Source organism: Jaculus jaculus, chromosome 22 (assembly GCF_020740685.1).
Source record: "Jaculus jaculus isolate mJacJac1 chromosome 22, mJacJac1.mat.Y.cur, whole genome shotgun sequence".
In the NCBI taxonomy this organism is placed as follows: domain Eukaryota; kingdom Metazoa; phylum Chordata; class Mammalia; order Rodentia; family Dipodidae; genus Jaculus; species Jaculus jaculus.
In genome coordinates this window covers 3,895,329-3,923,090 of record NC_059123.1, presented here as the reverse complement: position 1 = coordinate 3,923,090, position 27,762 = coordinate 3,895,329, and the positions used below count along the sequence as shown (strand labels likewise).

The 27,762-nt window shown below is 42.7% G+C and overlaps 1 protein-coding gene across 2 annotated transcripts in view; it reads right to left on the bottom strand.

Annotated features, from left to right (window-relative positions):
- The window catches only part of Pde3a (phosphodiesterase 3A), a 297,902-nt gene that overhangs the window by 30,501 nt on the left and 239,639 nt on the right, over positions 1 to 27,762 (bottom strand). For both annotated transcript variants that reach the window (XM_004664377.3, XM_045139534.1), the window contains exons 3-8: positions 26,131 to 26,388; positions 21,843 to 21,997; positions 17,485 to 17,609; positions 6,087 to 6,306; positions 1,199 to 1,284; positions 252 to 406 (exon numbers count right to left, since the gene is read on the bottom strand). In XM_004664377.3, coding sequence (XP_004664434.3) covers positions 252 to 406; positions 1,199 to 1,284; positions 6,087 to 6,306; positions 17,485 to 17,609; positions 21,843 to 21,997; positions 26,131 to 26,388 — 999 coding nt within the window. The remainder of the gene's footprint in view (positions 1 to 251; positions 407 to 1,198; positions 1,285 to 6,086; positions 6,307 to 17,484; positions 17,610 to 21,842; positions 21,998 to 26,130; positions 26,389 to 27,762) is intronic.

Genomic DNA, 27,762 nt, shown 5'->3' with positions numbered 1-27,762 from the left:
GCTTAAGTTAAGACATATCTATCTGTCACCATGTATAAAGAGAAAAACTGGATTTCATTATCTAATGGAAGAACTATGAAAACACTAATGCCCTTGGACAGAGGGGTAAGTTGTAATGATTCAACCACATAGGGCTACAATACCTGAGGATCTAAACGGACTTATATATAAAGCTAGTTATTTCTAAGCCAGTCTCTACAATAGAAGTCACGTTCTTAAGTAAATGAATGAGGTCAGTGACATGGGGCTACCAGGAAGATCATGGCCTCAGGATTATAGGTGCCGCAAGGGAACGCTTTCCTCAGTGGCTCTCTCGGGCACTCTGCCTCATCTTCATTCTGCACAATGTCACTGCTGTCACTGTTGTTATTAGTTTCATAATCAGAGGTAATGTGGGCAGTGTCATCTGCAATTGAAAGAGAACAGCCTGATATGAAACCTGCAATGGGGAAAGAAATTGCAAGTAAGTAAATTTTTCCAAAGCTTATCACCACATGATACATGCAGTGTTTAGGAAAATAGTGCCTTTGTGGGCATATACATAGAATCGCAGGAAAGGTAAAACACACTTCTGTAAGTCGCCTCTGCTTGTGTGTGCAGAGGCTTAATTTAATCTTTACAGTAGTCTTCGTGGTAGGCACTGTTATTCTAATTACTTTGAAAGTATGTTTTGGAGCAACTAAGATATAGAGATTTAAATTGCATGTAAGGAGGGAATGGAATCAGAAGGTGAGCCTGGCCACGAAGCCTAAGTTCTGTGCTTCCCCATGATACAACTTCAAGAGAAACTATGCGAAAGTTTACCATGACAGTCAAGGTCATGTCAAAGCACATGGCATAATGAACCCAAGGGCATGCACTGAAATGGGTGACCGTCCAACAAAGAAATGAGACAAAACATCATTTACATATAGTTCCACACATTATACAAAACTGGCCTCTGATTTTTATTTAACAGGCACTGTGTACAAATGTATAGGGGTGTTCTCGGTAGTTTTCTATCAAAAGTTGCCCATAAATTAAATTTAGATAGTAGGGATAGAAATGATTTTAATTCTCTTTCCTATCTTTTAAGACCTCTCAGTTGAAAACAAACAAACGACAAATAAACAGCAGAATGAGATAAAATTGTGATCAGGGATAAAATAAAATGAAGTCATTTCTAGTTTGAGCCACAGAGTCGCAAATGTTGAATTACCTGTTCTGCTTGGTGTTCGCGTGGCTGAGCCACTTCTCTCCAAGGGCCCATCAGCAGGACTCCCTTGGGAATACGGTCTGCCACAGCTATGAAACATTGGAAAATCCATAAGTACAATTGTCTCTTTTATTAAAAAAAAAAAAAAAAAGACACATAAAATCCTAGGGACACTTTTCCATGTCTGTTAGCAATTTTTGGTCTTTCACTGGTACAACCACACACCTGAGCAGAACAGCCCCAGGAAGGAAGGATTCATGTTGGCTCACGGTTTTGGAGGGTTCAGTCCATGGACAACTGGCTACACTGCTGTGGTTCTGAGTGAGGCAACTGCAAAGCATTTCCAGAGTGTGGCCGAGAAAACCGTTCACCTCAAGTGAGAAAGGGACTAGGCGGCAGCCATACCCTACAAGGGCATGCCCCTGGAGACCTTACTTCCTCAGTTAGACCTTACCTCCCAGTTTCCACCGCCTCCAACAGTCCAGTCAAATTACGGCTCCGACAGTGGACCAGTCACCACCCAGGAGGCCTACCTGCGAACACCTCACTGGATAGCAACCCTTCAACACACCAGTTGGAAGGAGGTCATATCCAAACCATAGCAACAGCTGAAGTACGATCTTACTGCCTTGTACTTATCTGTTTAGTGAAGAAATTTGCTTTTCTTGAGATGTGAATGCTGAAAGGCAGTCTAATACTTCTTTCGGTGTGTGTGTGTGTGTGTGTGTGTGTGTGTGTGTGTGTGTATACACACATGCACTTGAGTGTACATAGGCTTTGTACAAGGGCTTAATGCTTCACTTGACTCCCAATCTCCTTCTCCATATTTACTACCTTTCAGGAGAAAGCGTTGGCAAAACGATGCTACATCATTTGAAGAACATTTGGATAAATGCCATTTATTGATGAGGTGATTCTGAAGGCACAGGTACACATTTGGTTACATTATCTTCCTAAATGGAATACCTCTGTGCCATTCAAGGACCTTATAATTACATTTATTCCTTGGAGTTAGTATATTTTATTTGCAAACAGACCTTTATTAAAAGATACAACAAGTTAAAGCAGACAGCATGTTAATTTTACTTTTTACAAAACATAAATTTTTTTTTTTTTTCTGATTGGCTATTCACCTGCTAAAGGTCAAAGAAGATGAGTGGAGGAGAAGGTATTGGTGAAGAGCAGATGTATGCCACAGAGATGTGACACTGTTTGAGAAAAATGAGCCAACGAGGGAGTGTGGTCAACCACGGAAATCAGAGGCTCCTGAAAGTTGAGAGATGTCCCTTAAGAGAAGCGAGTGGACAATGCAGGAGTTTTAAAGTTTTCCTCAACAGTTTGACTGTTTTATAAGTTACTGAATAATCCTCACAATGGCCTGGAAAAGTTCCAAACTCTCTTTAATCTTGTTAAGATACTTCATGATGAGATTTTAATTCCTCATCTTGGAACTGGATTCTCTGCATCTGTCTATTATTATAAAAGATCTTACATTTTTTTTTTTTTGGCACTAGATCACCCATTCTCAAATGAAAAGAAATGAGTGATGGTTCATTGTTTAATATCTACGTGCCTCACTTTTTTTCTAAATTGTGCTAGCCTATGCAGTATAAAGCAGCATGATTCAACCACAGTGTACGTTCATACTCAATTTACTTTGCAACCCTCAAATATGAACAGAAAACATTATGCAGGAATTATTTCTAATGATGAAAGACAATCATTTTGCTCAGGAAATCACAAGAAAACGAAAGAAAATAAGAAGGTACATGCTAACTTTTGGGGTTTATTAACTGAGAGATGGTAGAAGGTGGTTTTAAGACTTTGAAGGTTTTTCATTGCAAAAATCATACCCAAAAGGACTATTTAAATGCGCAGTTCAAATGTAGCAGTTCTTGTGCCAAAAAATCAGCTTGTTGCAAAGACATTACAACAGCCAAGAGACTGGTGTTCAATGCCAAACCCTCCAAGTTCAGCAGGGGAAACCACAATAATTAGTAGTGTGTTTCTGGAGCATTCTGTGCCTCCATGGGTGGCTGCCTTGAAGGGAATAATAAAACCTGGTTTGAATTATAGTTTATAAAGCCCAAACAAATAAAACACACACTACTGGATTTATAAACATCACCGAGCAAGTAGACAGTGAAATCCCCTTGTTTTTCTCTGAAACCTCTTCTATAAAACCCTGTTACATTCTTAATGCTAGGAATGGCCCCCTCAGAAAATAGATGGTGAAAAGCTGCAAAAGTGGGTAGGTCTTTCAGAACATCTCTCCGTCTTCTTTAATGTGCTTCTTTCCCACAAGCCTCACGTCTGGAGTGGGAGAGCTCTCTGGAAAAGCTGGATGCAGATGTTCTCAGCCCCAATTCCCCTGTGGGCTTCATCTTGGCCCAGGGTGCAGAGCCCAGAACATGGCCCCCGTGCATGTCTGGCCACCATCACATGCACACACAATTACATGGTGCTAACCTAAAGAAACTGGCTCTGGGGTCCAATAATTATAGAAAACATGAAAAAAAAAATCAAGGAATACTCTTTTAACAGAACTTCTCAGCTTCTGATAAAGGGAGTGTATTGTGGAATGCTTCCTAGATATCTTACTATGCAACATGCATTTTGTGTGTCTGGGGTGGGGGGGTTTAGATAAATGACCAACATCAATTATTTTACTTTAAAAGCTTGTATAGAAAAGGCAGTAGTTTTTTTTTTTTTAAGAACAATTTGTTAGAATAATTTTTAACTCTGTCCCTCGTCAAACAAAGTTGATAATTTCATTTAAAAACATTTGTGAAGAGAAAGGAAGTCAAAGTAAGGTTAAGAAATAAGTGACATGCATTTAACTTGAAGCATTATAGTTTGGATATGAAGTATTTCCCCCAAAGGCTATGTGTTGAAGACTTGGTCTCCTTTCCGTACTATTAGGAGTTGAAGGAACCTTTAAATGAGGTCTCATGGAGAAGTGAGGTCATTATGGGCCTTCCAAGGGGATACTGGAACCCTCACTTATGTCTTTGTTTCTGAGACACCAAGAGGGCTGATGGAGGTTTCCTCTGTCATAGGTGTCCTCCCCTGATGCAATGCCCCACAACGGGGCCCAAACCAACCATCAAGTATGTAGCAGTTATCTTTTCCTTGCTGGGACAACATGCCTGACCAGAGAAGCAGTTTGTGAAAGGAAAGAGTTTATTTCTGGCTTTCAGTTCAACAGGAAGTTTCCTTATGGTAGGGAAAGCATTGCCTGAGCCGACAGTTGGGCATCACATCTCTACAACCATAGGAAGGAGGGCGAGTGACCTCAGAACACCCAGAGGGACCGGGCTTCCAAATCAACCTCAAGTTCTGTCTTCAGGGACACACGTCCCCCAGCAAAGGCTCCACCAGGGAGGATGAAGTATGAGGTTTCATCTCAGACACATGAGGCTGCGGCAGACACTTTACACGTGAATCATCACAGTGAGTCCTCTAGGCTGTGAGCAAACCAAACCTTCCCTTCTTTACCTCAGGTACTTTCCCTCAGGAAAAGCCACACCCTGGAATTTATGGACATTGTCCTCGACAATGGAATTTACGAAACTCAATACCCACTGCTACTTGTCAACCTGAACATATTGATAACAGGTACATCTGTGAACCAATATTTCACACTAGAAGAGCAACATGCTACACCTTTATCAAAACACTTTTGCTCACTAACCTTAGAAAAGAAATCGTATTTTGTTCAAGGCACTGTTATGATTATTGTTAAAGCACTTTTCTACTTAAAAGCATTCAATGCTTTAAGATTAACTACCCACGATGAAGAGATTTCTGGAGACTAGAAAAATGTGTTAATCAGTAATCAGTTATTTCCTAGTTAATGACAATGTTGGCAGAATAGTTTACTCAAGACATATTAAGTCCAGTTTTCCCCATCCTTTGTAGGAAGTAACACTATATAATTCAATTTCTTTTTCTTCTTTTCTTCCTCCCTCCCTGTCCTTTCCTCTCCTCTTAACCCCTTCCTACATTCCGTCCCCTTCCTTCCCACTGCATCTTTCCCTCTTCCTGCCTTCTATCCTCCCTTCTTTCTTTTGAGATAGGGTTTCCCTATGTATCTTAGGCTTGTCTTGAACCTTCTATGTAGCTAAAGCTGGCTTTGAACTCACAGAAACTCTCCTGTCTCAGCCTCCTGGTCTTGGGATTACAGCATGTGTTAAGATGACCAACATACCATTCTGTTTCACCATCATAAAACAGCAACAGCGACTGCTTAAGTTGCACTCAGAGAACTATTTAAATTTAGTCATAAGATGATCTGTATTATTTGTACATTAAATTAAATTTTTTTTTATGAGAGAGAGAGACAGAGACAGAAAGAGAAAGAGAAAGAGAAAGAATGGGCATACCAGAACTTCTAGGCACTGCAAATGAACTCCAGATGCATGTGCCACCTCATGCATCTGGCTTTACATGGGTACTGGGGAATCAAACCTTGGTCTTTTGGCTTTTCTGGAAAATGCCTTTAAGCCCTAAGCCATCTTTCCAATCCTATTTATACATTTTTAAAGTGTTAAAATCAGAAACATACATTTTAGGTAAGATATCTTTAAAATCATGATAAAATACACAGGAGACCCAATTTAAGAATTCCCAACAAAATGTTTGGTTATAACATATACATATATATATATATATATATATATATATATATATATATATATGAATTATATATCTTCTGGTAGTTACTAGTCAAAATATACAACTAAAAATTTTGTAGCATCTTCAAAGATTAGCTATGCAGACAGTATGAAGAATAAATTTCCTATTCACATAATGCCATGAAAAATTAAGACACTATTATTAACACCAGTTATGTTACTGTACTTTCTTGTTACCGATATACAACTCTTACCTGCTGCATACAACAGATGGAGGCAGGATCTGAGGGGACAGGTCCGGGGCACTTTGAGTGTACGTTAAGGCCCTGTGAGAACCCGGGCCCTGCTTGGAAGTTGTGTTGGCAAGTTCTGGAAACTGCACTGAAGAAACTTTGCTGACGGGACTGCTGGCTGGAGTTCCTCGGAGAGGTGAGGAGGAGGGCGAGGAAAGAGGTGAAACTTTAGCTAGGGCACCTGAGAGAGAATGAGAGTTATTGTCACTAGAAAATGTTTCAGAAATGCAAACACGCGACTTCGGCCCACCTCCTCCCCCCCTGTAAACTCAGTAACCACCAAGTGCATATCCAGGCCATGGAGCTTGTCTCTTTGGCATGCCACCATCTGGAGACAGCGTGTGTGGTTGGGATGTCTCCGTGGCATGAAAATGTGACTAATGAATCATCACGAAAAGTCGGTGGCCATGTTGGCACATTCAGCTAGAACCTTGGTGTCCTGGAGTCACTTCAGGACAGAGGGACGTTATTTTCTCTTGTCTCTTGTCATCCTGACCAGAATGGAACAGTTAAAAATTCCTAATGTGACTGGCAAGTTTTGAGCAGGGACAGAATTTACTATTGTTTTAAACATTCTGTAGTGCCAAGAGCACAGGATGGCAGGTGTGTGAGGCTTAAAAAAATGCACAAATTTTAGAAAGGTAAATTTTGGGCATGCAATTAGCCTTTTAAACCATTAACAGTTTTCAGTGAAGCAGTACATTTTTATGTGAGAGAGCCTGTAATAAAAATAATTTTTGAAGATATTTTTTATTTATTTGAACAAGAGAGAAAGAGATAGATAGAGAATGGGAGTGCCAGGGCCTCCAACCACTGTAAACAAACTCCAGAAGCATGCACCACCTTGTGCATCTGGCTTACGTGGGGACTAGGGAATCAAACATGGACCGTTAGGCTTCACAGGGCTAACTGCTAAGCAATCTCTCCATCCAAACAAAAATAATTTTAAAGAAGACATATAAACATCCATCAGCTCTTGGTGTTTTCTCTTGAGAATGATCTGTCTGTTTCATTAGTCCATTTTTTTTTCATTGGGAAATTTGTTTTGATTTTTTGGTGTCTAATTTTTACAGTTCCTTATATATTCTTGGAATCAGCCTAGTTGTCCGTCAACTGATGATTAGATAATGAAAATGTTTTACATAGGCACAACGGAATTTTATTCAGCTGGAAAGAAAGATGAAATTGTAAAATTTGCATGAAAATGAATGGAGCTGGAAAATGTCATTTCCAAGGAGGTCACTGGAAAGACGAAAATTATATGCTTTTCTTCTCTTATGAAGATCCTACCTTTAAATGTTTTTATGCATGCAAATACGGGGAGGTGAGAAAAAGTCTAGTCTATGAAGCGAGATGGCTGTGAAGGCAGGGGAAGATGGGTAGAGAAAGGAAACCAAAGGTCACATGTGACGTGAAAAGGAAAAGGGTGACTCCGGGGGGATATTACAAGGGGACGAGGGGGAGGTAAGGGGAGCAAGGGGAGGAAAAAAACTGTAAAAAATGGCATAATGAAATCTAATTATATGTCTATAAGCTAAAAATATTTTTAAGTAAGCATTTATACAAGCAATGTGGTTTATTTCAGTTAAAACAGTATACCTAAGGCTTAAATTTCAAATGCAGGTCCTTATGTCAACTCTGAGTTCCCCTAATTGGTGAGAATTATACAGGAAACTGGCTCAGATTTTCAGCACTGACTCTATAAGACAAGAGCACTGTCTGTTTTTTTTTTGTTGTTTTTTTTTTTTAATTGTGTGGTATGGGCACACCTGTGTTATGTGCAGGTGTTCTCACGTGTGCATGAGCGTGTGGAGGCCAGAGGACCATCTTGGTTGTGGTTCATCAGGTAGACCAGCCATCCCTTCAGAGACAGTCTCTTTCACTGGCTTGGGGGAACATCTGTGAACCCAGGGATTCGCCTGTCACCACCTCCCCGGTGCTAAGATTATAGGTATTCACCCCCACGGGCAGCATTTTTATGTGGGTACTGAGCATCCTAACTCAGGTCTTCATGCGTGACTAAACGACACCCCAAGCCCAGGGGATGGCTGTTGAGGTCGTTGTCTGGGACAGAGAACAAACCATCTGTGTAAGTGTGAAATAAATCCAGACAAGCAACTTTCAAATGACAACTGCTGACTGGGCTTCATGATTTTACGGCCGATCTCCTATTCTGGGGCAACTGAAATAAGATCACCCCAAGTTGTTCCCTACTGCTCCCCACTCAGGAGAAATTTACAGCTGTCCACCTCACAGCCTCGGCCGATGCGCGGTTAGCTGGCATCGGGCTCACAGCAGCTTCCGTCCAAGGTCCAGTTCCCTCAAAAGTCAATCTATCACACCCACAAGGTTGTCAGCTCCCCTGGAAGGAGTATTCAGCATGCCGAAGGGGTTTCAATAGCTTTTTATATTTCCTGTTGGTGTGGTATTTCTTCTGCTCAGTTTCCTAAGAGGAGAAATCCCATCTTTCTTGGCTTAAGTGTGGAGCGTAGCTGCCGCCCTCCCAGACCTTTGATGATCACTTCTGTTGGTTCCTGATCAAGAGATCCACCCCTCGCCCTTGGATGTAACAGATGAACCCACTGAGACCCAAAATATTTTAAAATATTTTAGTCACAGGGTTACTACGTGGGAATAAAATCTGCAACGACCCCTTTCTTCTCTAGGATGGAGTCCATGTTTCCTTTGGAGTATGTCCAAAGTGAAGAGAAACCTGTGACCATCAGGTAGGCCCTCTCTAGTGTGCCTGGGTTCTTCTTTTTATTTCTATCTACATTTAAAAATCTGGATGTTATACGAAAGATATTGATAGACCTTTACATTGCACAGCTCACCAAGCCAAAGGCATTTAAGTTGAAATTAAAATTTTCAACCAATGCTAGAATGAGCAATGAGTGGCAATGAGTGGGTTGCAAGTATGCTGTGACATATTAATGGTTATAATTTTAAATGAAAAAGGAAATGCTTCAGTTGGAAGATCTAGAACAGTCTACGGCCATTCCACCCTGAATGTGCCTCATCTTGTCTAGAAACTCTAGAATCAAGTTATCACAGTATCTTGAACATTTGGTAGATCTTTTGCTATTAATTTATAAAACAAATCAAGTTTTTCACTAAGCACTATAGTCACCTCCCATTTCTCCACCAGCCATGAAACACTGTCATATTCACAAATACCTTGACATATATATGTGTGCTTATTTGAAAAAAAATGGTTGGAAAGGGTTGATCTAATTTAGACTTTTTGGAGAATAAGACAGAGATAACCAGATGATTTGGGAAAAGCTATGTGACATTTAAGGAGCTAAATCCTGGTATACAAAGCTACCCAGATGTTTACACTGGGTATTTTAGTGATATAATCCTTTAACAAATATTTATGGTGTGCCATGTTTTCCTGTACTGATGAAACCTCCCTGGTTTGGGAGGAGACAGAAACATCCAAATAAAAGTCAACAAATAATGCCAAATATAAGGCCACAGAATTTAAGGCGATGTAAAGAAAAGTGATGGAGAGCAATCGAAAAGCACTGAAAGGGATTTAGAAGACAGCCTGGGAAACCTCTGTGGTGGTAAAGTCTAAACAGAAGTTTGATAAAACAAGGATGTCATTCAGAAAAGCGTCTAGGGCAGGAAAGAGTATTATGGAAAGAGGAAGTCATAAGATGCCGGCTGGGAAGCTCACTTCAGAGAAAGAGGAGGGAAAACGGGAGCACGGAGAAGAAAAGGGGGCTGGCCATCTCTACCCCGGGGCTTTGAAGACCTGTGGCACAGTATATTCATCGTTCTGTGTTTGAAAAAATAAAAAGAAACTCTTGGAACTTGGGAAATTGCTTATCAGGATCACAGGCAGGAGCTGCCACACCCTGCCATTGAAGCATGAGGACCTGAGTTCAGATCCCCAGTACCCACCTAGTAATGCCAGGATGGTGGCATGCACCTATAATCCCAGTGCTGTAGAAATCTAGACAGGAGGGTACCTGAGACATGTTGACTAGCTAGTCCAGCTAACTCAGCGAGCTCCAGGCACAGTGAAAGACCTTTCTCAGAAAAGCAAGGTAGCAGGCATGGTGGTACACACCTTTGATCCCAGCACTCGGGAGGCAGAGGTATGAGGATCGCTGTGAGTTCAAGGCCACCCTGAGAATAATTCCAGGTCAGCTTGGGCTAGAGTGAGACCAAGATGCCCAAGGTATCTCTCTAGCCTCTACACTCATGTACCCTCACATCCATATGAGCATGCACGCACACATGGACTCACATACACACAGAAATAAAATGAAACTCTTCATTAGCATTGCTTTAGGTTAGTTTTCTACTTTTTGTTTTTAAAGGAACAAAACCATAGTTCAAAAATCCTTGGGAATATTTCTCCACTCCTGTCTTTGATAGAAAAATATTTTCTGAAGGGAATTTATGACAACAGTAACCCACACCCCCACACACACACCCCCTGGCCATGGCAGCATTTTAGTAGCTGCAAGCTACCAGCCTTACAGACATGCAGCCCACTCTTAAATACACATTTTAAAATCCATACAGCCATGACGGTTCTTGGAACTTAGGGATTCAACTATATTTAAACCAATAAGCAGACTTTAAGACTCCTAGGATGAAATTTTAAATAAACCTGTGACAGAGGAAAAGCACTTTCACTTTTATGGTGCTTTCCTCTACATATTTTGGACACATTTAACAAGCATGGGTCTTGGCAGCAATCCTCGACAGCAGGAAATGTGTGTGTGTGAAAAACTTTATTAAAAAGTTAAAAAAAAAAACCCAAAGAACACACATATTTACACACACCACTTTCCACATGGGGTGGGCGTGGGAATGAATGCAGATAAAGGCTGAGTGTTCCCGCCTTTCCCAAAATGCTTGAAAATAGAAACATTTCAAATTTTTGGCTTCTGTGATTTTTTGACTATTTGCATAGACTTGACTATTTGGGCATCTCTAACCCCCTAAACTAGAAATAAGTGTTAGGATTTAGAATTTCAGAGTAGGGATTTTTCAATCCTATAAGCACCAAATATTCTTGCATTTTTAGGAAGGAGCAATTAAATGATGTTAGATAAAGGTGGTTGTCCAAGAAAATGAAGAAAATAACCTTCTTGGCAAGCCTTCAAACACAGATACTCTAGGGATGGAGAGATGGCTTAGTGGTTAAGGCAATTGCCTGTGAAGCCTAAGAACTCATGTTCTAATCTCCAGGTCCCATGTAAGCCAGACACACTGTTCTGCAAGCACACAATGTCACCCATGTGCACAAGGGGGTGCATGTGTCTGTCTGGAGTTCATTTGCAGTGGCTGAAAGCCCTGGTGTTCCCATTCTCCTCCCCTCTCAAAATACATAAAAAAAAATAAAAATAGATACTGTAAGGTCTTTAAGATCAATCATCTCTGAACTTTAGAGGGATGATGGGTATCATTTCAAAGTTTTGATCTGATTTTACATTGTGCACACACATGTGCATGAGCATGCACACACACACACAAACACACACAAATATCTGAGGCACACAAATATTTGTTCAAATATATTTCACCTCATTCAAAGAGATGCTACAAAGAAAAGCTCATGAAACAGAAATCTTTGATGATTCAAGTTGTCTTCATACTTAATGCTTAAAGTAAAAAAAAATTGAAAATTAAAAATATTACTTTAGGGCTGGAGAGCTTGTTTAGTGGTTGAGACACATGCCTGTGAAGCCTAAGAACCCAGGTTTGATTCTTCAGGTCCCACAAAAGCCAGATGCACATGGTGGAACATGCGTCTGGAGTTCGTTTGCAATGGCTGGAGGCCCTGGTGTGTCTGTTCTTCCTCTCTCTCTCTCTCTTTCTCCCTCTCTCTGTCTCTCTAATAAATAAATAAATAAATAAAATCTTTAAAAAATATTACTTTAAGGGGATGTGTGGATGGCCCAGTGGTTAAAAGCACTTGGTCCACAAGCCTGCGGACGGGAGTTTGGTTGCCTAGCACCCACAAAGGTGGACCCAGGAGTGGTGGACGAGTCTGTAGTACAGTATACCTATGGCAATAAGAGGCAGAGTCAAGAGAATGTCAAAGCTCATAAGCCTTTCTTCATTAGTCCTTCCCAGGGACACACAAGAGAGATCTTGTCTCAAACAAGATGGAAGGAGGGGACCTTCCTCTGACTTCCACACACACTGTGGCATGGACATGCTCATCCCCATACACAAATAATAAAAGTAAAAATCAAATAAAGACACAAACACAGTAAGACAGAAATGGACAGACACAAATATTGAGTAAGCATAGAAGAAGAAAACCTGCAAATACAACTTAACAAAAGCCTAAATGTGGGCTGGAGATATGACTCAGCGGTTAAGGCACTTGCCTGCAAAGCCTAAGGACCCAGGTTCAATTCCCCAGGACCCACATATATCCAGATGAACAAGGTGGCACTTGTATTTGGAGTTTGTCTGCAGTGGCTAGAGGCCCTGGCATGTCCATTCTTTCTCTCTCCCTCTTCCTCTCTCAGTCTCTTTCAAATAAATAAATAAAATATTTTTTTAAAAAAGCATAAAATATCAACTCCTGTTAGTAATCAAACCTTGAACTCCCTGTTTTCGAAAACAAGGGAAAGTGCGGATCAGTTAGAGGGAGAAGATGAGCACTGCAGGGGAATTCTTTAAGCAAATCTGTCCGCTTTCAACTCCACAACTCTCTGAATAAGAAAATAACCAGCTTCTCTGAGCAATGCATTCCCATTTTTCTAACCATAGGAAAATGGTCAGGACTAATACTGACCTAAGGTGGAAAGAGAATAAAATAATAATGAACTAAGGAACTAACTAAACAAATGAAAATAATCACCAGTGCCACAATTTTTCAGTTTTTCTCTCATCGCAGCTTTCATGGGAAAAGTGCTTTCAGGCTTAGACACACACCTGTGCTGGCTGTAATCGACGGTGATACTTACAAGATATGAGCAGAGAACTACCGTGAAGCTGTGAGGATGAGTTAGGGGGGCTTGGGAAGCAGAACCATAGCTCCTGGTGGTCAGTGACTCACACCAGAGGAGCAGGACTGAGACATGCAAATTAGATTTAAATCTCCCGTTCTTGTTTTCCTCCAGGACTCCGCTGCCATCTCATTCCTGCGTCTCCCATTAGTCACTGCGCCATAGCTGCTCGTTGTTCAGCTGCTTCAAACCAACGCTGATGGATGGCACCGGAGGACACGCCGTTTACTTGATTTGTGCGGAAAACAGATTCATTAGTCCCTCTGGAAGCGGGTCATTTATCTCCAGTGTGCCCACTCTGCGCGTAGTGATTGCTGGCTCCCCACCCCACTGCCCGGGGTTCTTGCAATCCTCATCCACTTCCCTCCACACTGCACCGGATCCCACCTGGCTGCTGCGCAGGTACTGGAAAGCCAGTGGTGGCAGTTGGTTGCATGAAGCATAGAACACCTGCTTTGCTTCTCCACCCAGGCACCTCGGTGCAGGGAAATGAGGAGGGAGTGTCCTGACAGTCCAGATGATGACGATGACAGAGAGGGAGAGAGAGAGAGAGCGCTAGCTTCTAATTTCAGTTGATTCTTGATGTTTTTCTATATATCGGTAGGCTTCCAAGGATCTGTGTAATTGAATTCAGCGTGCACATGTAAATGGTATCACCAGCATTTAGCTCTGCTGTGACAGCAATCTACAGAGATCATGGGATGAAATCCCCTCCAAAGCAATCACGACAGAGTTACCTCGTGCACTTAACTGGAACAACGAAGGCAACCTTGCTATGCCTTGTATTTTAATTTCTACCATTGTAGCGCTGAGAGACTGGGCTCTGGATGAGCTGAGAACTCTCCAAGACAGGGACTCTGAGAGAACTCCCCAAGCCACCCAGCCAGTGGCTTTCAAGTTATCTTTGACCAGCAAAGAACTGAAAATCGTAGACAAGAAAAAAGTGTAAACTATGCAAGGTTTATTTTATGAGAGAAAGTAGAAATAACAGAGAAGCAAAGCAGAAAACCTTACAATGGAAGAGGACTGTTTCCTGACTCATAGGGGTCTTAAGAGGGGAAAAATCCAGGAAATTTCCGTGGCAACTAAGGTTGGGAGTTTTATACATTAGGTTTTAGATTTTGTTGCCATGTTCAAATGAATGTAAGGAGCACTGACTGATTGGTGGGTCCAGGAGGAGAGGTAAACTCAGCAAGGGTCAGCCAGGGGGCCAGGGTGGGACGGAAATGGGGACAGAAGTCCTGGAAACATTAAGGAGCTAGCCTGCCCATTGTTATGGGTAATGAGGTATGCAGCTGAAGCCAGGGTGGTTGTTCTGAGGGCACCTGTGTAAAAGAGGAGTTTCAAGGAGCATCTTAACCTCCACATCAGCAGAGAAGGTGAATTGGATAAAAAAAGAAGATGAGACAGAGGTGCTGACCTACTATCTCTCGCCCCTAGCAGGTCAAAAGGTAGACAGAGCACCAATTAGATCTGTCTTGAGGATCCTGTCATGGGATGTAAAAACTTGGAACCATGGGAAGAAACAGGTAGTTAGGAGGGACAGACGATGGTAATGGTTCCTTCCTCATTGCTATTGCCTTTTTTTCTTTTGAAATGCTGTCACCGTTTTCTTCAAACGTGTAAAATGTTAAGAGCACATGGCATATTATACCATTTTAACATTGGCATATGTCAACCTTTTGAGAGACGTGGAAGTCTGTTTTCATGAGCTTCTCTGCACGCTGGTGGTCATGGCTATAGAGCTCTGTGCTTGAGGCCCGGTACCACTTCACAGCTGCTAAGTGGAGATGCATTCCTTCAGTGAGCATCTGCGTAGATGCTCGCAGGGAGATGATGACTCCAATGGCACTTTAACGCCCCTTTAAGGTTAGTGGGCATGAGAGGCTGGGGTTTAATTCCCAGAACCCAGGTAAAACTCCAGGAGTGGTGGTGCAAACTTGGCGTCCCATCGCAAGTGAGGAGGAGACAAGGGGCATTTCAGGTGCTCACTGACCAGTCAGGCCAGCCTAAGTGGGGTTCCCCAGGGCAACAAGTACAAGTAGGTGGACAGCATTTTTCAGGGTGACTCCTGAGGCTGCCCCCTCCAGCTTCCGCATGCACATATATGCACAGGCACCTCGGTACGTGTGCATGCACACACAGACACAGCAAACGAGAATCTCAGTTAATAAGGCGGGCTGCTCAAATTTACTTCCTGGACTTCCTTCGAGTCCCAGGTGGCTTTTTCTTATTACCAAGCTGATCTGCCCTGGGGCAATCCCATTAAATATTAGCATGCGCTACCCTGCAGTGAATGCTCTTAGGGAAAGCCAGTTCTGTTTCTCAGGTCATTAATGACCCCCATGTCACAAAGCTTAAGGAACACCTCCCAAGCACAGGAGACCAGAACAGTTGTTGGAAAACCAGATTTCCTTTAAACATTTCTTTCAGTAGCGGAATTCCAATAAATTCCCATCTTTTGGAGGAAGTATTAAAAAAACAACACTGAATGCGGGATAGTAGAGATTTAAAGAAGATGAGGGTTGGCGAGAACACTGACCAAAGTGGGTACTGAAAAGAGGAGGTAAGAAATCACAAGAGGCCAGCCTCCAGCCACACCTCTTCAGGTTAACAGCTTGCATTCCACGGTGGTCGGTGAGGCACTGGCGCAATCCGAACATCCTCCCCATGGTCTTCGTAGAGACCCTGCTGTTTTAAGGGCTTCTGGTTGTGACACACGCATTTGAAATAAACCCATGGTCTGTAAGAACATGTAGAAAAGCCAAGGGGAAGTAGGGAGAGAAGTGGGGAGGGGCGAGGGAAGGAGGAACTGTGAAGGCAAAACCCCCAGTTTGAGGAATTAGGTTCCAAAACGAAGAGATTCTTGGAAGGCAAGCCATCACTGTGTGGTGCCCCTCCCCCCACAGAGCAGGAAGTAGGGACCCCAAGCCCAGTGCACTGCTAATGCGGAGGCAACCCGGAGCTTTCAGCAATGTCCTAAGGTGGGCGACGTGACAACGGGGAAGTGGGATTACCATGGTAGCCAGGACTTGCGTGCCCAGTATGTCAGTGACCGCCAGAACCCAAAGTCACCGGAAACCCCAAGGAAGTCTCCTCTCATTCCGAGGAGCAAAAATGTGACGTTGAGCTGAGGAGGTGGCTTAGTGGCTAAGGTGCTTGCCTGTGGAGCCCAAGGACCCAGGGTCGATCCTCACGGACCTCCCCTCAGCTTTTCTACATGTTCTTAGAGAAACATGGCTTGTTTCAAATGAGCATGTCATAATCGGGAGCAGAAGTACTCACAGCGGATGCATAAGGTGGCACATGCTTCTGAAATTTGACTGCAGTGGCTAGAGGCCCTGGTGTGTCCAATCTCTTCCCCCTCTATCTCAAATGAATAAGTAAATATATATATATTTTTTTAAATGTGAAGCTGTTTCTTTTTAGAAAGGAGAAGCGAGAGGAACAGCACAGGCCCTCACCTGGGATTCTAGGATAAAGGAAATTCAGGATCTAACCGCACTTTATGCAAGGTTTGAAAAATGTTTATTTATTTATTTGTTTGAGAGAGAGTTAGAGAAAGAGGCGTATATAAAGGGAGGGAGGGAAAGGATGGGCACACCAGGGCCTACAGCCACTGCAAATGAACTCCAGATGCATGCGCTACCCTGTGCATCCGGCTTATGTGGGCTACTGGGGAATCGAACCTGGGTCTTTAGGCTTCACAGACAAGTGCCTTAACCACTAAGATATCTCTCCAGCCTCTAGGTCACAGATTTTTTTTTGTGTGTGTGTGTGTGTGTGTGTTTTGTAGTTGTTTGAGATAGGGTCTTACAGTACAACCTAGGCTGTTCCTGAACTCATGATCTTCCAGCCCCAGTCTCCTCAATGCTGGGGTCCCATGTGCTTGCCACCACGCCCAATTTATATGTCCTCCGGTTTTGAGTCAGGGCAGACTCTGACTAAGTGAGACCATCTTCCTCCAAACCCCTTCACTCTGCTAAAACTACATTGTTAACTTTAATATCTAGTTCATTAGCTCACATGAAATTCTGATGTGCTTCAAAATGAACTTCTGTCTAACAGACCCGAAAAGGAAAATCCGAATGCATCACGTGATGCTCCCAGAGGCTGACCGTCAAATGGCGACTCTAATTTCCCATCTCCCCAATAAGTTCAGAACTGGAAATTTGGTATGGAAGTCGGGCAAGAATCTACACCATCATAGAGCCTGCAATATTAAATTAGAAATCTCCTATTTTCCAATCCAAGCCTTTTTAGAAGAGTTTAGCCAAAGACGTGTGAGGGTGAGACAGCCTCTGAGTATTTCTTCCTGTAGCACCTTGTTCTCCCCACGGCTGTCGGTTCAAAGCCCAGGGTACACTTGCCTGGTCTGCTTGGTGTTTTTGACTTGACGTGGTTGGCAGCGGAGACGGCATAGGAGGACGTGAAGGATTTGCTCTTGATGAGAGTCATCATCATTGGGTTATTCCAAGAGTCAGGGTTACCAGCACTGGGAAGAGGAGAGGAATAACTGGAAGTTATTCATCAGAACCTGCAAGAACCCAGTCATCACTTCCACAGCACCTCTGCCCATCTGAGCATTTGGCCCCAGGTCACTGACAGCCCACTTGACTTCCTAATGACAGAACTTGAGTAACTCGTAAGCAAACCAGTCTGCGGGAGGAAAGCTGACTGTCCAGCTCAATCTGACTGAGAGACTGAGACACTCTCCTACCTCAGCATTTAAGTTCCTCATTGATTTTCAAACACAAGGTGACAAAGTAACGGTGTTGAGGTGCAGGTATCCTTACTTGAGAGAGAATGACACCGTGCTTACTTCAACAATCCCTGGCTAATAAGTACTCATTGTTCTTGGTGAATATAGACTTAAGTTCCAAATTGCATAAAGTCACTCAAGGACAGTGGCAATGTTCCACTGCAGCCTCTACTTAGGAAAGGAAATGTCTGCAGCAGAACTGGACCCTCGAGTGCTGCCCCGGATGTGTCAATGACAAGGTCAAGGCTGAACACGCTCAGGGATGACATTGATTGGGAGAAAGATAATGGACACTGCTCATCCCGGCAATGCAATTATCAGAATGCATTTGTTCAGTCTAGGTCACTCCCTGTGAGTCAATCTTGAATTAATAAATGTGTAGAGGGGTAGAGAATGTAACATAAGCTGTGGAATTAATGGGATGTGACTTTTGGAGGTATTCCAAGACAAAATTTCTTTTATTTTTGAGGGTTTTTTTTGTTTATTTTTATTTATTTATTTGAGAGTGACAGAGAAAGAAAGAGACAGAGAGAAGGGGAGGGAGGGAGAGAGAGAGAGAGAGAGAGAGAGAGAGAGAGAGAGAGAGAGAGAGAGAGGATGGCTGCGCCAGGGACTCCAGCCATTGCAAACGAACTCCAGACACATGCACCCCTTGTGCATCTGGCGAACGTGGGTCCTGGGGAATCGAGCCTTGAACCGGGGTCCTTAGGCTTCACAGGCAAGTGCTTCACCACTAAGCCATCTCTCCAGGCCCAAGACAAAATTTCTATGCACATATTGCTCCACACCTTACAAATTTAATTGGAAGCATGATCATCCTTGCTAGGAGAGAAAGAATTTAGGAAGCTATGTTCACAAACTTGACCATCCCAAGGGAAAATCACTTGGTCCGTGTTTTACTAGGTCCTGTGCCCTTTCAAGCACTTGGCAGAGGGTAAATTCTATACCTTGAATGGGTATAAATGGACCATTTGATTGTTTTCTGATTTAAAAGTTGCACTATAAGCTGAATGTGTTTGATCTGTCTGGTGGATCGTTGTAAATAAAGCTGATACTGAGGCACGATGATTTCACAGATGTATGGAGATTATCACATAACCTGTACAACTTCTGGGGACAATCTAGAAATGATCTATAACCAACGTGGCTCCCCTCTGTGCAAGCAAGTTAGCATGCCTAGCTTTGAAGCTGGGTGTTAAATCCCAACCAAAGGGTGTGCTCCTACGGACTAAATGCACCTTTAAAGGAGTACACCAACACTCTCGCATGTACAGGGGGAGAAAGTTGAGCCCAACACTCACTTCTGCCTATTTTCTCTGATTCTCAGTAAACCGGGCAGTGAGTAAATTCTATAACTTGCATTCTCTCTTTCTCTCTCTCATTCTCTTCTCCATCCCTTCACCTCTTCCTCCTTCTCTCTCCTTTTTTTCTTACTTTTTGAAGAGATTTTTCTTCAACTTTTGACCAAGATGTTTAAAAACATCATCTTTTCTACTTACTTCTATAGCAACTTACCACAAATAGCCTAAAAGAGGCACCTGAAAGGTGGGATGACCAAAACAGCTGAAGAAAAATCGCACGGTGCACTTGCCTCAATCCTTAGGTAATGTCCTCTTAAGAAGTTCACAGATGCTTGAAGTTTTGTGAATAAGATCAACGAAAATTCTGGGCCTTAGATAACAAACTGAACTACTTCCCCGTGGTGTTTTACTTTGTTGGGCTGAGTAACTGGTAAGATTTACCGTGAAGAAATCATAGACTATAGATGTAGCTGATGTTTTTTTTTTTTTTCATTTTTAGTATATTATCTATGTACTGAATAAGTTATTACTCTTTTGTGTAATCTTTTAAATGTTTTTAATATTACTCTTTTATGTAACCTTTTAATAATAACACCATTTTAATATTCCAAAATGATGTCTTATGAAGACTAAGGCAAAAATATCTGCTATTTTTTTTAACCTCAAATATGATCATTTAAAATGTGTTCATTTTGAAGTTTTTGAAGCACAAACTTTATATTGATACCTAAATAAGCAGGGTTTAATGAAGTCGAGATACATAAAATCTTTTTTTGTTTGTTTGTTTTGTTTTTTCCCAGGTGGTGTCTTGCTCTAGCCCAGGTTGACCTGGAATTCACTATGTAGTTTCAGGGAGGCCTTGAACTCTTGGCAATCCTCCCACCTCTGCCTCCGGAGTGCTGGGATTAAAGGTGTGCACCTCTCTGCCTGGCTTTTTTTTTTTTGAGATATATAAAATCTTACCAATATCTATCCCATTTAACTACAGTGTAGACTAGCAATCTATTCATAAAATACAGTGAATAACTAGGTATCACGTAAGTACATTTGAGTTCATGGGCTGCTGTTATATAGGGCTTTGTGAGATCCTCACAATGTTTTCAGCCTTTCCTCGACCCTTGCCTCCTGGGCTCTGCTTACACTTTAGGAACAGTTCCGACTTTGGACTCTGGGAAGGAAAGGGGCCCACAGAAAACCTTGCATTCTTCCTTCACCGTGACACAGCACAGAAAAAGTGTCTATGTGTCTGAGGGAAGGGCTCAACCAGGCTCAACCAAAGTAGCTTTTACACTTGCGACTCCCTCCCAAAACCGTTCCATCCTAAACCCTAAAATGTCCCCCGCCTATGGCACTATTGGGAGGTGCTGGGCTTTAAATAGTGGGGCCTTAGAGGGAGGTACTTCACTGAGAATGTGCACTGGGACGCTGGGCCTTTGCTATGCCCTTCTCAGTCCTCTTGGGGCCCCTCTCTTCTTCCTGGTTCTCAAGAGATAAGCTACACACTCCTGTAACAACACAACGTGACTCCAAAGATCCAAACCAATGGGATCATGCAATCATAGGGGAAATCCTTTGAAAAAAATGAGCCCCGATGTACGTTTTCTTTGTATTATCTTAGGTTTTTTTTTTTTTTTTTTTTTTTTTAAACAAGGATAGAAAGCTAACACAATCACTCTGGAAAATTAGATTTAATATATTAAAGCCTAAGGCTCAGGGGATGGCTCAGTGGTAGAGCATGTGTCTAGTTTCCTGAGGTTCTGGGTTTGTTTTCCAATAATACACACACACATACACATAGAGACAGAGAGAGAGAACTAGATAAACACACACACACAGAGAACTAGACACAAACACACACACACACACACACACACACACACACACACAGAGAGAGAGAGAGAGAAATAGAGAGAGAGAGAAAGAGAGAGAAATAGACACACACACACACAGAGACAGAGAGAGAGAGAGAGGGAGACAGACACACAGAAAAACAGAGAGAAAGAGAGAGAGAGAGAGAGAGAGAGAGAGAGAGACAAAGTACTTGGATATACCCAGGTATTCTGAAGAAGACACCTACTTTTTGAATTGTAATTCTGCAGGTCAAAGAACTGCTCTAGTAGGCCAGGGAGATGTGATCTAAGGATCATTTTCAAATGTCAGGCAGGATACTATGGATTTCATGTTCTCAGTATGGGTCTCATTGGAGGTAAAATGTAGGTTACCTCCTTCGGGACCTCAGCCTTTTCCATTCAAGGTCATAGGCGTGGGGAACCAGCCCAATCCCTCTTAGAATTTACATTCAAGGTCACGTGAGAGAATTTAAGCCTGATTATCAGACAGCCATCCCAACAGTGTTCTACATTTCCACCATGTCTACTTTGCCCTTTCAAAGTCGTCCTCTGCGCCACACGCAAGGACTGGGTGCCTTTATAACTTCTCTTTAGCTAGAAACTTTTCTTAAGAGATTTTAAGCTGAAAGCCGGGCATGGTGGCGCTCACCTTTAATCCCAGCACTCGGGAGGCAGAGGTAGGAGGATCGCCGTGAGTTCGAGGCCGTCCTGAGACTACATAGTGAATTCCAGGTCAGCCTGGGCTAGAGTGAGATGCTACCTCCTAAAAGATTGAGGGGGGGGGATGTTAAACCATCAGGAGCAATGTGTCCAACCTGGGTGAAGGGGCTTCGTGAAGCTTGATGCTGGCACTCCGGTCCCTCCGCACTGGGGCAGGTTCCAAGGTGGGAAGACCCGTCGCAGAAGTGGTGGTTGTCCAAGTGGATGAAACGCGTCTCAACAAGCCTGGGGGGAAGTTTCTTCTCAGGCGCTAGGAAGGAAAGGTGATAATTTTTTTTTTTTAATCACTCACATTTTACATAATTACTTTTATATAACATAATGGAAAGAACTGAGCTCGTTGGAAGTGAAGATAGATATTGGTTGAATATCACGTACTGAAAATTTGGGTGCTAAGAAACTCAGTAAACGCCTCTTCGGTCAAAACCTATGAACTTTATAAAATTAATATTTTGGGGGGCCTTCATTTCTATGCTTTTGCAAATATGTGATTACAGGAGTGAGAATCAATTACCTCTGGGATAATTTTACAGTTACATTAGTTCAACAGAATCCACACATTGAGCACATACTGTATTCATTAATAGTTTTTTTTTTTCCACAAAAATCATTTGTTTGGAGCATGGATTCATTTACATCATCTTGCACAATAGGCTGTAGCCTCAAGGATGGCTGGATTATTTTTACCATTTTGGCTTTCAAGTGATGGAACAAAGTGTGAGAAGAGACCTGAGATGGCATGGAAAGCACACCTCTCTTAGGGTAACTATGGTTTAGTTTTCAGATAGCGGTTGCTACCCTCAGTATCAACTTCTCTCAATCAGAGGCTCCACTGGGCCACTGGCCATCTCATCCTACATCATTGTCCTCTAGTCACATCCTAAGTGGGCTAGGAAGTCCTCAACATGCAGGCAAGGGACTGGGCTCAGCATAGTGAGGACCAGTGCCCAGAAAGAACCTGAGAATGAAGGAGAGACACAGAAGACATTCACCTCCTACCAAACCAGAGATCCAGAGACACAGAGACTCCCAAGACCTCATACTGAAGTAGATCTGAAATGAACCCAACATGGCTCACGGAAATTTGCAGAAGAGGGGGCACAAAGACTGTTAAGAGCCACAAGTTGGGACATTATGCAATGAGACACTGCCTTTTACCCACAAGTGATGGCTAACCTCACAATTCACGACCCACATTTCCTAACGAGGGGGGTCCCTGCAGAGGGGGGAGGACAGGGAGTAGGATAATGATGGTACCAACATGGCTGTATCCACACTGTGTATATAACTAATAATAATAAAAAAAGAATTGTCCTGATACAACTTGGATTATAATCCCAATCAGTACAACTATCTACTTTAATTTAGAGCTAATTGCTAGAATTTATGGCTAGGATGGGCAGGCAAAGACACAACCTGCCCCCTCTGAGGATGATTAAAAAGTGTTTGAGAAGTGGCACCTTGGATCTTATATGACATCTCGGAATTTTAGAAATACCTATAGGGAGGCTGAGGCAGGAGAATTGAGAGTTCAAGGCCAGCTTGAACCTCATGGTAGAACTTTGTCTCATTCAAAAGAAAGAATTGCTCTGACAGTCCTGATGTCAGTTGTCTTTTAAAGACCTGAATGTGTATTATTCAGCAGGCAGAGGAAAGTCTAACCACTGCTGTACGTTGGAGACCTTATGGGACCTCTTACTCTATCATTTCATGTTTGGGTGTATCTTACTCGTAAAGTGCCAATTTCAAGGAAACTTTATAAATGCCCAGTTGACAAGGTTTTTGTGGGGATCACATTCCTGAGTCAAGAGGCTCCCAAGCAGAAGCCCAGATGTTGCAGAGCTCAGCATGCATGCTTTGTGAGTCATAACCATACTGCATCCACCAGAGGCCATGGAAATTCTCACTTCTCAAGTCTTTAATAAAACTTTTTTGTACGTGTTTATGCATATCTGTATCTATCTCTATATCTATGCACACAGAGACATGTATGTATGTATGTGTATATATATATATACATATATATATATTAATATTATATATGCATGCTGATGTGTATATGTGTGTTTTGGTGCATACAACTATGTCTGTACCGACACATGTATGTGCACCTACGTGTGGAGGCCAGAGGACAACCTTGGATTTTATCCTCAGAAATACCATCTAATTTTTCATTTTACTTTGTTTTAAACATTTTCATTTATTTATTTATTTAAGGTGGGGGAGAGGAAAAGGCAGATAGAGAGATAGAGAGAATGGGTATGCCAGGGCCTTTAGCCACTGTGAACAAACTCCAGATACATACACTACCTCGTGTATCTGGCTTACGTGGGTACTGGGGAATCAAACCTGGGTCCCTTGGATTTGCAAGCAAGCACTTCAACCTCTAAACCATGTATCCAGCATCCTTCTTTCTTTTCTCTCTCTCTCTCTCTTTTTTTTTTTTTCGAGGTAGGGTCTCATTTTAGCTCAGTCTGATCTGGAATTCATTCTGTATTTTCAGGGTAGCCTCAAACTCACGGCGATCCTCCTACTTCTGCCTCCTGAGTACTGGTGTTAAAGGTATGTGCCACCACGCTCAACTCGCTCTCTCTCTCTCTCTCTCTCTCTTTTTTTCTTTCTTTTTTTTTTTTTGATACACACACAGTCTCTCATAGGCTGCCTACATAGTCAGACACAGGCCTGCACCTGCCTCTGCGTACTCAGGGCTAGGGTCACGGGCATGAGCAGCTCGGCCAAGTGTCTTGCATGGGTGCTGGAGATCAAAGAAAAGGTCTTCTAACTGAGCTGCCTTCTCTAGCCAGTGTGGCTTATTTTTAACAAAAGTTAAGATCTACACTGGGTTCAGGATCTTCCCTCCTAAAATTTGCCTGTGAAAACATTCTTATATAGGCTAAGCATCCCTTTTCCCAAATGCTTGGGACCACAGTGCAGATTTGTTTTCACTGTGGATATTTGCATAGACACCAGTTTAAGCACTCTCAATCCAGAGACATAATACTCCAATGTAAAAATTGCAAGCGTTTTGCCAGTGCTCAGAATGTTTTAGATTTTGGAGCACTCTGAAATTTTAGATACACAACTCATATGTAAACAGAAGGAATTAGGCTGGAGAGATAGCTCTGTGGCTAAGGCAACTTGCTTGCCTACAAACCCTAACAACCCAGGTTTGACTCCCCAGTACCTATGTAAATGTAAAGCCAGATTCACAATGTGGCAATGTATGTCTGAAATTCGTTTATAGAGGCTAGAATCCCTGGTATACCTATTTTCTCTCCCTCCCCGCCCTCCTCTCTCTCAAATAAAGAAATAGGGCTGGAGAGATGGCTTAGTGGTTTAAGCGTTTGCCTACAAAGCCTAAGGATCCCAGTTCGATCCTCCAGGTCCCATGTAAGCCAGATGCTCATGGTGGCACATGCATCTGGAGTTCATTTACAGTGGTTAGAGGTCCCGGTGTGCCCATTCTCTCCCTCTCCCTCTGTCTCTAATAAATAAATAAAAAATACTCACATAAATAAATAAAATATTTTTAACAAAGAAGGAATTATTCCTTCTTTGTTACACATAAGATTTGTATTTATACAAATTAATAAAGCTATACTTTACTTTAATCATCTACAATTAACTAAATATGTTCTAAATTTGAAACTTGCATCTTGTTTTCTTGAGGCAGAATCTCAGGCTGGCCTTGAATTTGCTATGTAGCTGAGAATGACGTGAGTCCTCCCCTGATGCTGATCCACTCTCTTTACCTCCCAAGAGCTGGGATTACAGGGGCATACCACCATGCTGGGCTTGAAGTTGAAACTTGTTTGAGAAATCCATAAATGTACTTTGAAGGATGTCATACAAAGAGATAAAAAAACAAAGTAAATTTCAGTTCTAGAAGGTAATGGATTTTAAACAGAACTCACAAGGTATGGAATGAGGATTTTCTTTTTATCTGGAGGGGTGGGTCTTCTTTTTTTTTTTTTTTCTACAATAGCTTTATGATCTAGAATACAGACTAGAAGCTTAAAAAAAGCAGCACGAAAGCTGACATGGTGAAGACTCAGGAGTCTGAGACAGGAGGATTACTGCAAATTTGACAAATTAACCACAGTACATAATAATTACCAGGTCTGCCAGGGGTATGTAACAAGACCCTGTTTCAAAACTAAACAAAACAATTGCCAAAAAAAAGAAATACGGAAAGGTAAACTTTCTCTGTAGTGAAAGCTATCAAATAAAGTACAAAGCCAGAAGTGTTTTCAAAGCTTTTAGGACTTGGTCACCGTGACACTGCAGGGAACCCGCAGGTAGGTTTGAAGTGACAGGAGGGAAGGCTAGGAGGCAATGGAAAGGAAACAGTAGCCATCGCGGGGACATGCGGTCACTGCTCACCTTGGAAATGGCTAGCTTGTCCTTCTCAGGGCTCTCTTCGGAATCCGAGCAGGTGTAGTTCTCGCTGCAGGAGATGGTGGGGTTCACTCTGGGCTTGTGGACAGCCTGGAACGTGAGCTGGGTGCTAAGCAGATTGCTCACAGCCCTCAAGGAGGTGCACACATTCGGGGGCAGAGAAGGGTCCGCCAGGAGGTCGGTGATGAGGCCGTGGGCTTCGCCCATCACAGCAATGTCCACCGTGATGCTGGTTCCTGAAGACTGAGACACAAACCAGGAGAAGCGTACGTAAGCGAAGCGTCCGCTTCAGCGGTGAGGTCTTAGGCCCCTCTGCGTCTCTGCGTCTCTGGTTTGGTAGCAGTTGAGTGTCCTCTGTCTCACTCTCTCCTTCACCACTGCGCAGGTTCCAGGTTCACCAAGAAAGCAGCACCCTTGCTCATTTCCCCAGTCACTCTTCCCTAGAGCAGGCCTAAAATGAACCCCACACGGCTTGGGGAAATTTGCGGAACAGGGGTCGGAAAGGATGTTAGAGCCACACGCTGGGACATTATGCACAGAGACATTGCCTCTCCCCCATAAGTGATGGCTAACCCCACAATGCACGACCCACATTCTCCGATGAGGAGGTTCCCTGCGTAGGGGGAAGGACAGGGAGGAGGCTAACGATGGTACCAACATGGCTGCATACACACTGTGTACATAACTAATAATAATTTAAAAAAGGTCTGAGACTGGTAGAAGAGAGGATGAAGCTTCTCTCTCTGTGTACATTCACATACATGAGTGCCTATGTGGGCACCATTATGCATGTGCACGTACAGGCCAGAGGGCAAGCTCAGGGGTCAACCTCCAGAATACCATCTATCCTTTGAGACAGGCTCTCTCATTGGCCTGAGCCTTGCCCGTCAGGCTAGACAGGCTGGGTAGAGAGTCTCAGGCTCCTGTCTCTGCCTCCCAGTGCTGAGATTACAAGCCACCGTGAGCCACCATGTCGGGCATTGGCTGCTGGGGATTGAACTCGGCTCCTCCTGGCTTAGCAAGCACCGTACTCAACCTGGGCTTCACGAGTGACAGACAAATGTAGCTGTCGCATGTGGTGATGCACAGCCGTTCCCTCAGCACTCGGGTGGCTGAGGCAGAAAGAGCATGAGCTCCAGGACAGCCTGTGGCACAGTGAGACCTTACCCCTCCCTTTCCCTCAAAGAAAAAGTAAAAAAAAAAAAAAAGGAAATTTTCTGATGTCAGGAGTTTATTGATATTGCAAATTTGCTAAACTTTTTTTCTCTTTTGTATATTTGTTTTGGGGTTCATAGATTTAAAAAAATATTTTAGAATATTTTAATAATCCAAAAACATATAAAAACTGTTATTTTTAAATTGTTATTTGTTTATTATTGTTATTGAGAGAGACAGATAGGAAGAAAGAGAGAGAATGGGCATGCCAGGGCCTCTAGCCACTGCAACCAAACTCTAGATACACAAGCCGCCTAGTGCATGTGGCTTACGTGGGTCCTGGGGAATCAAACCTGGGTGTTTTGGTGTTGCAAGTAGGCACCTTAACCACTAAGCCATCCCTCCAGTCCATAGAAGCTATAGGAATTCATGATGTATCATATGATGTTACAATACATGTAC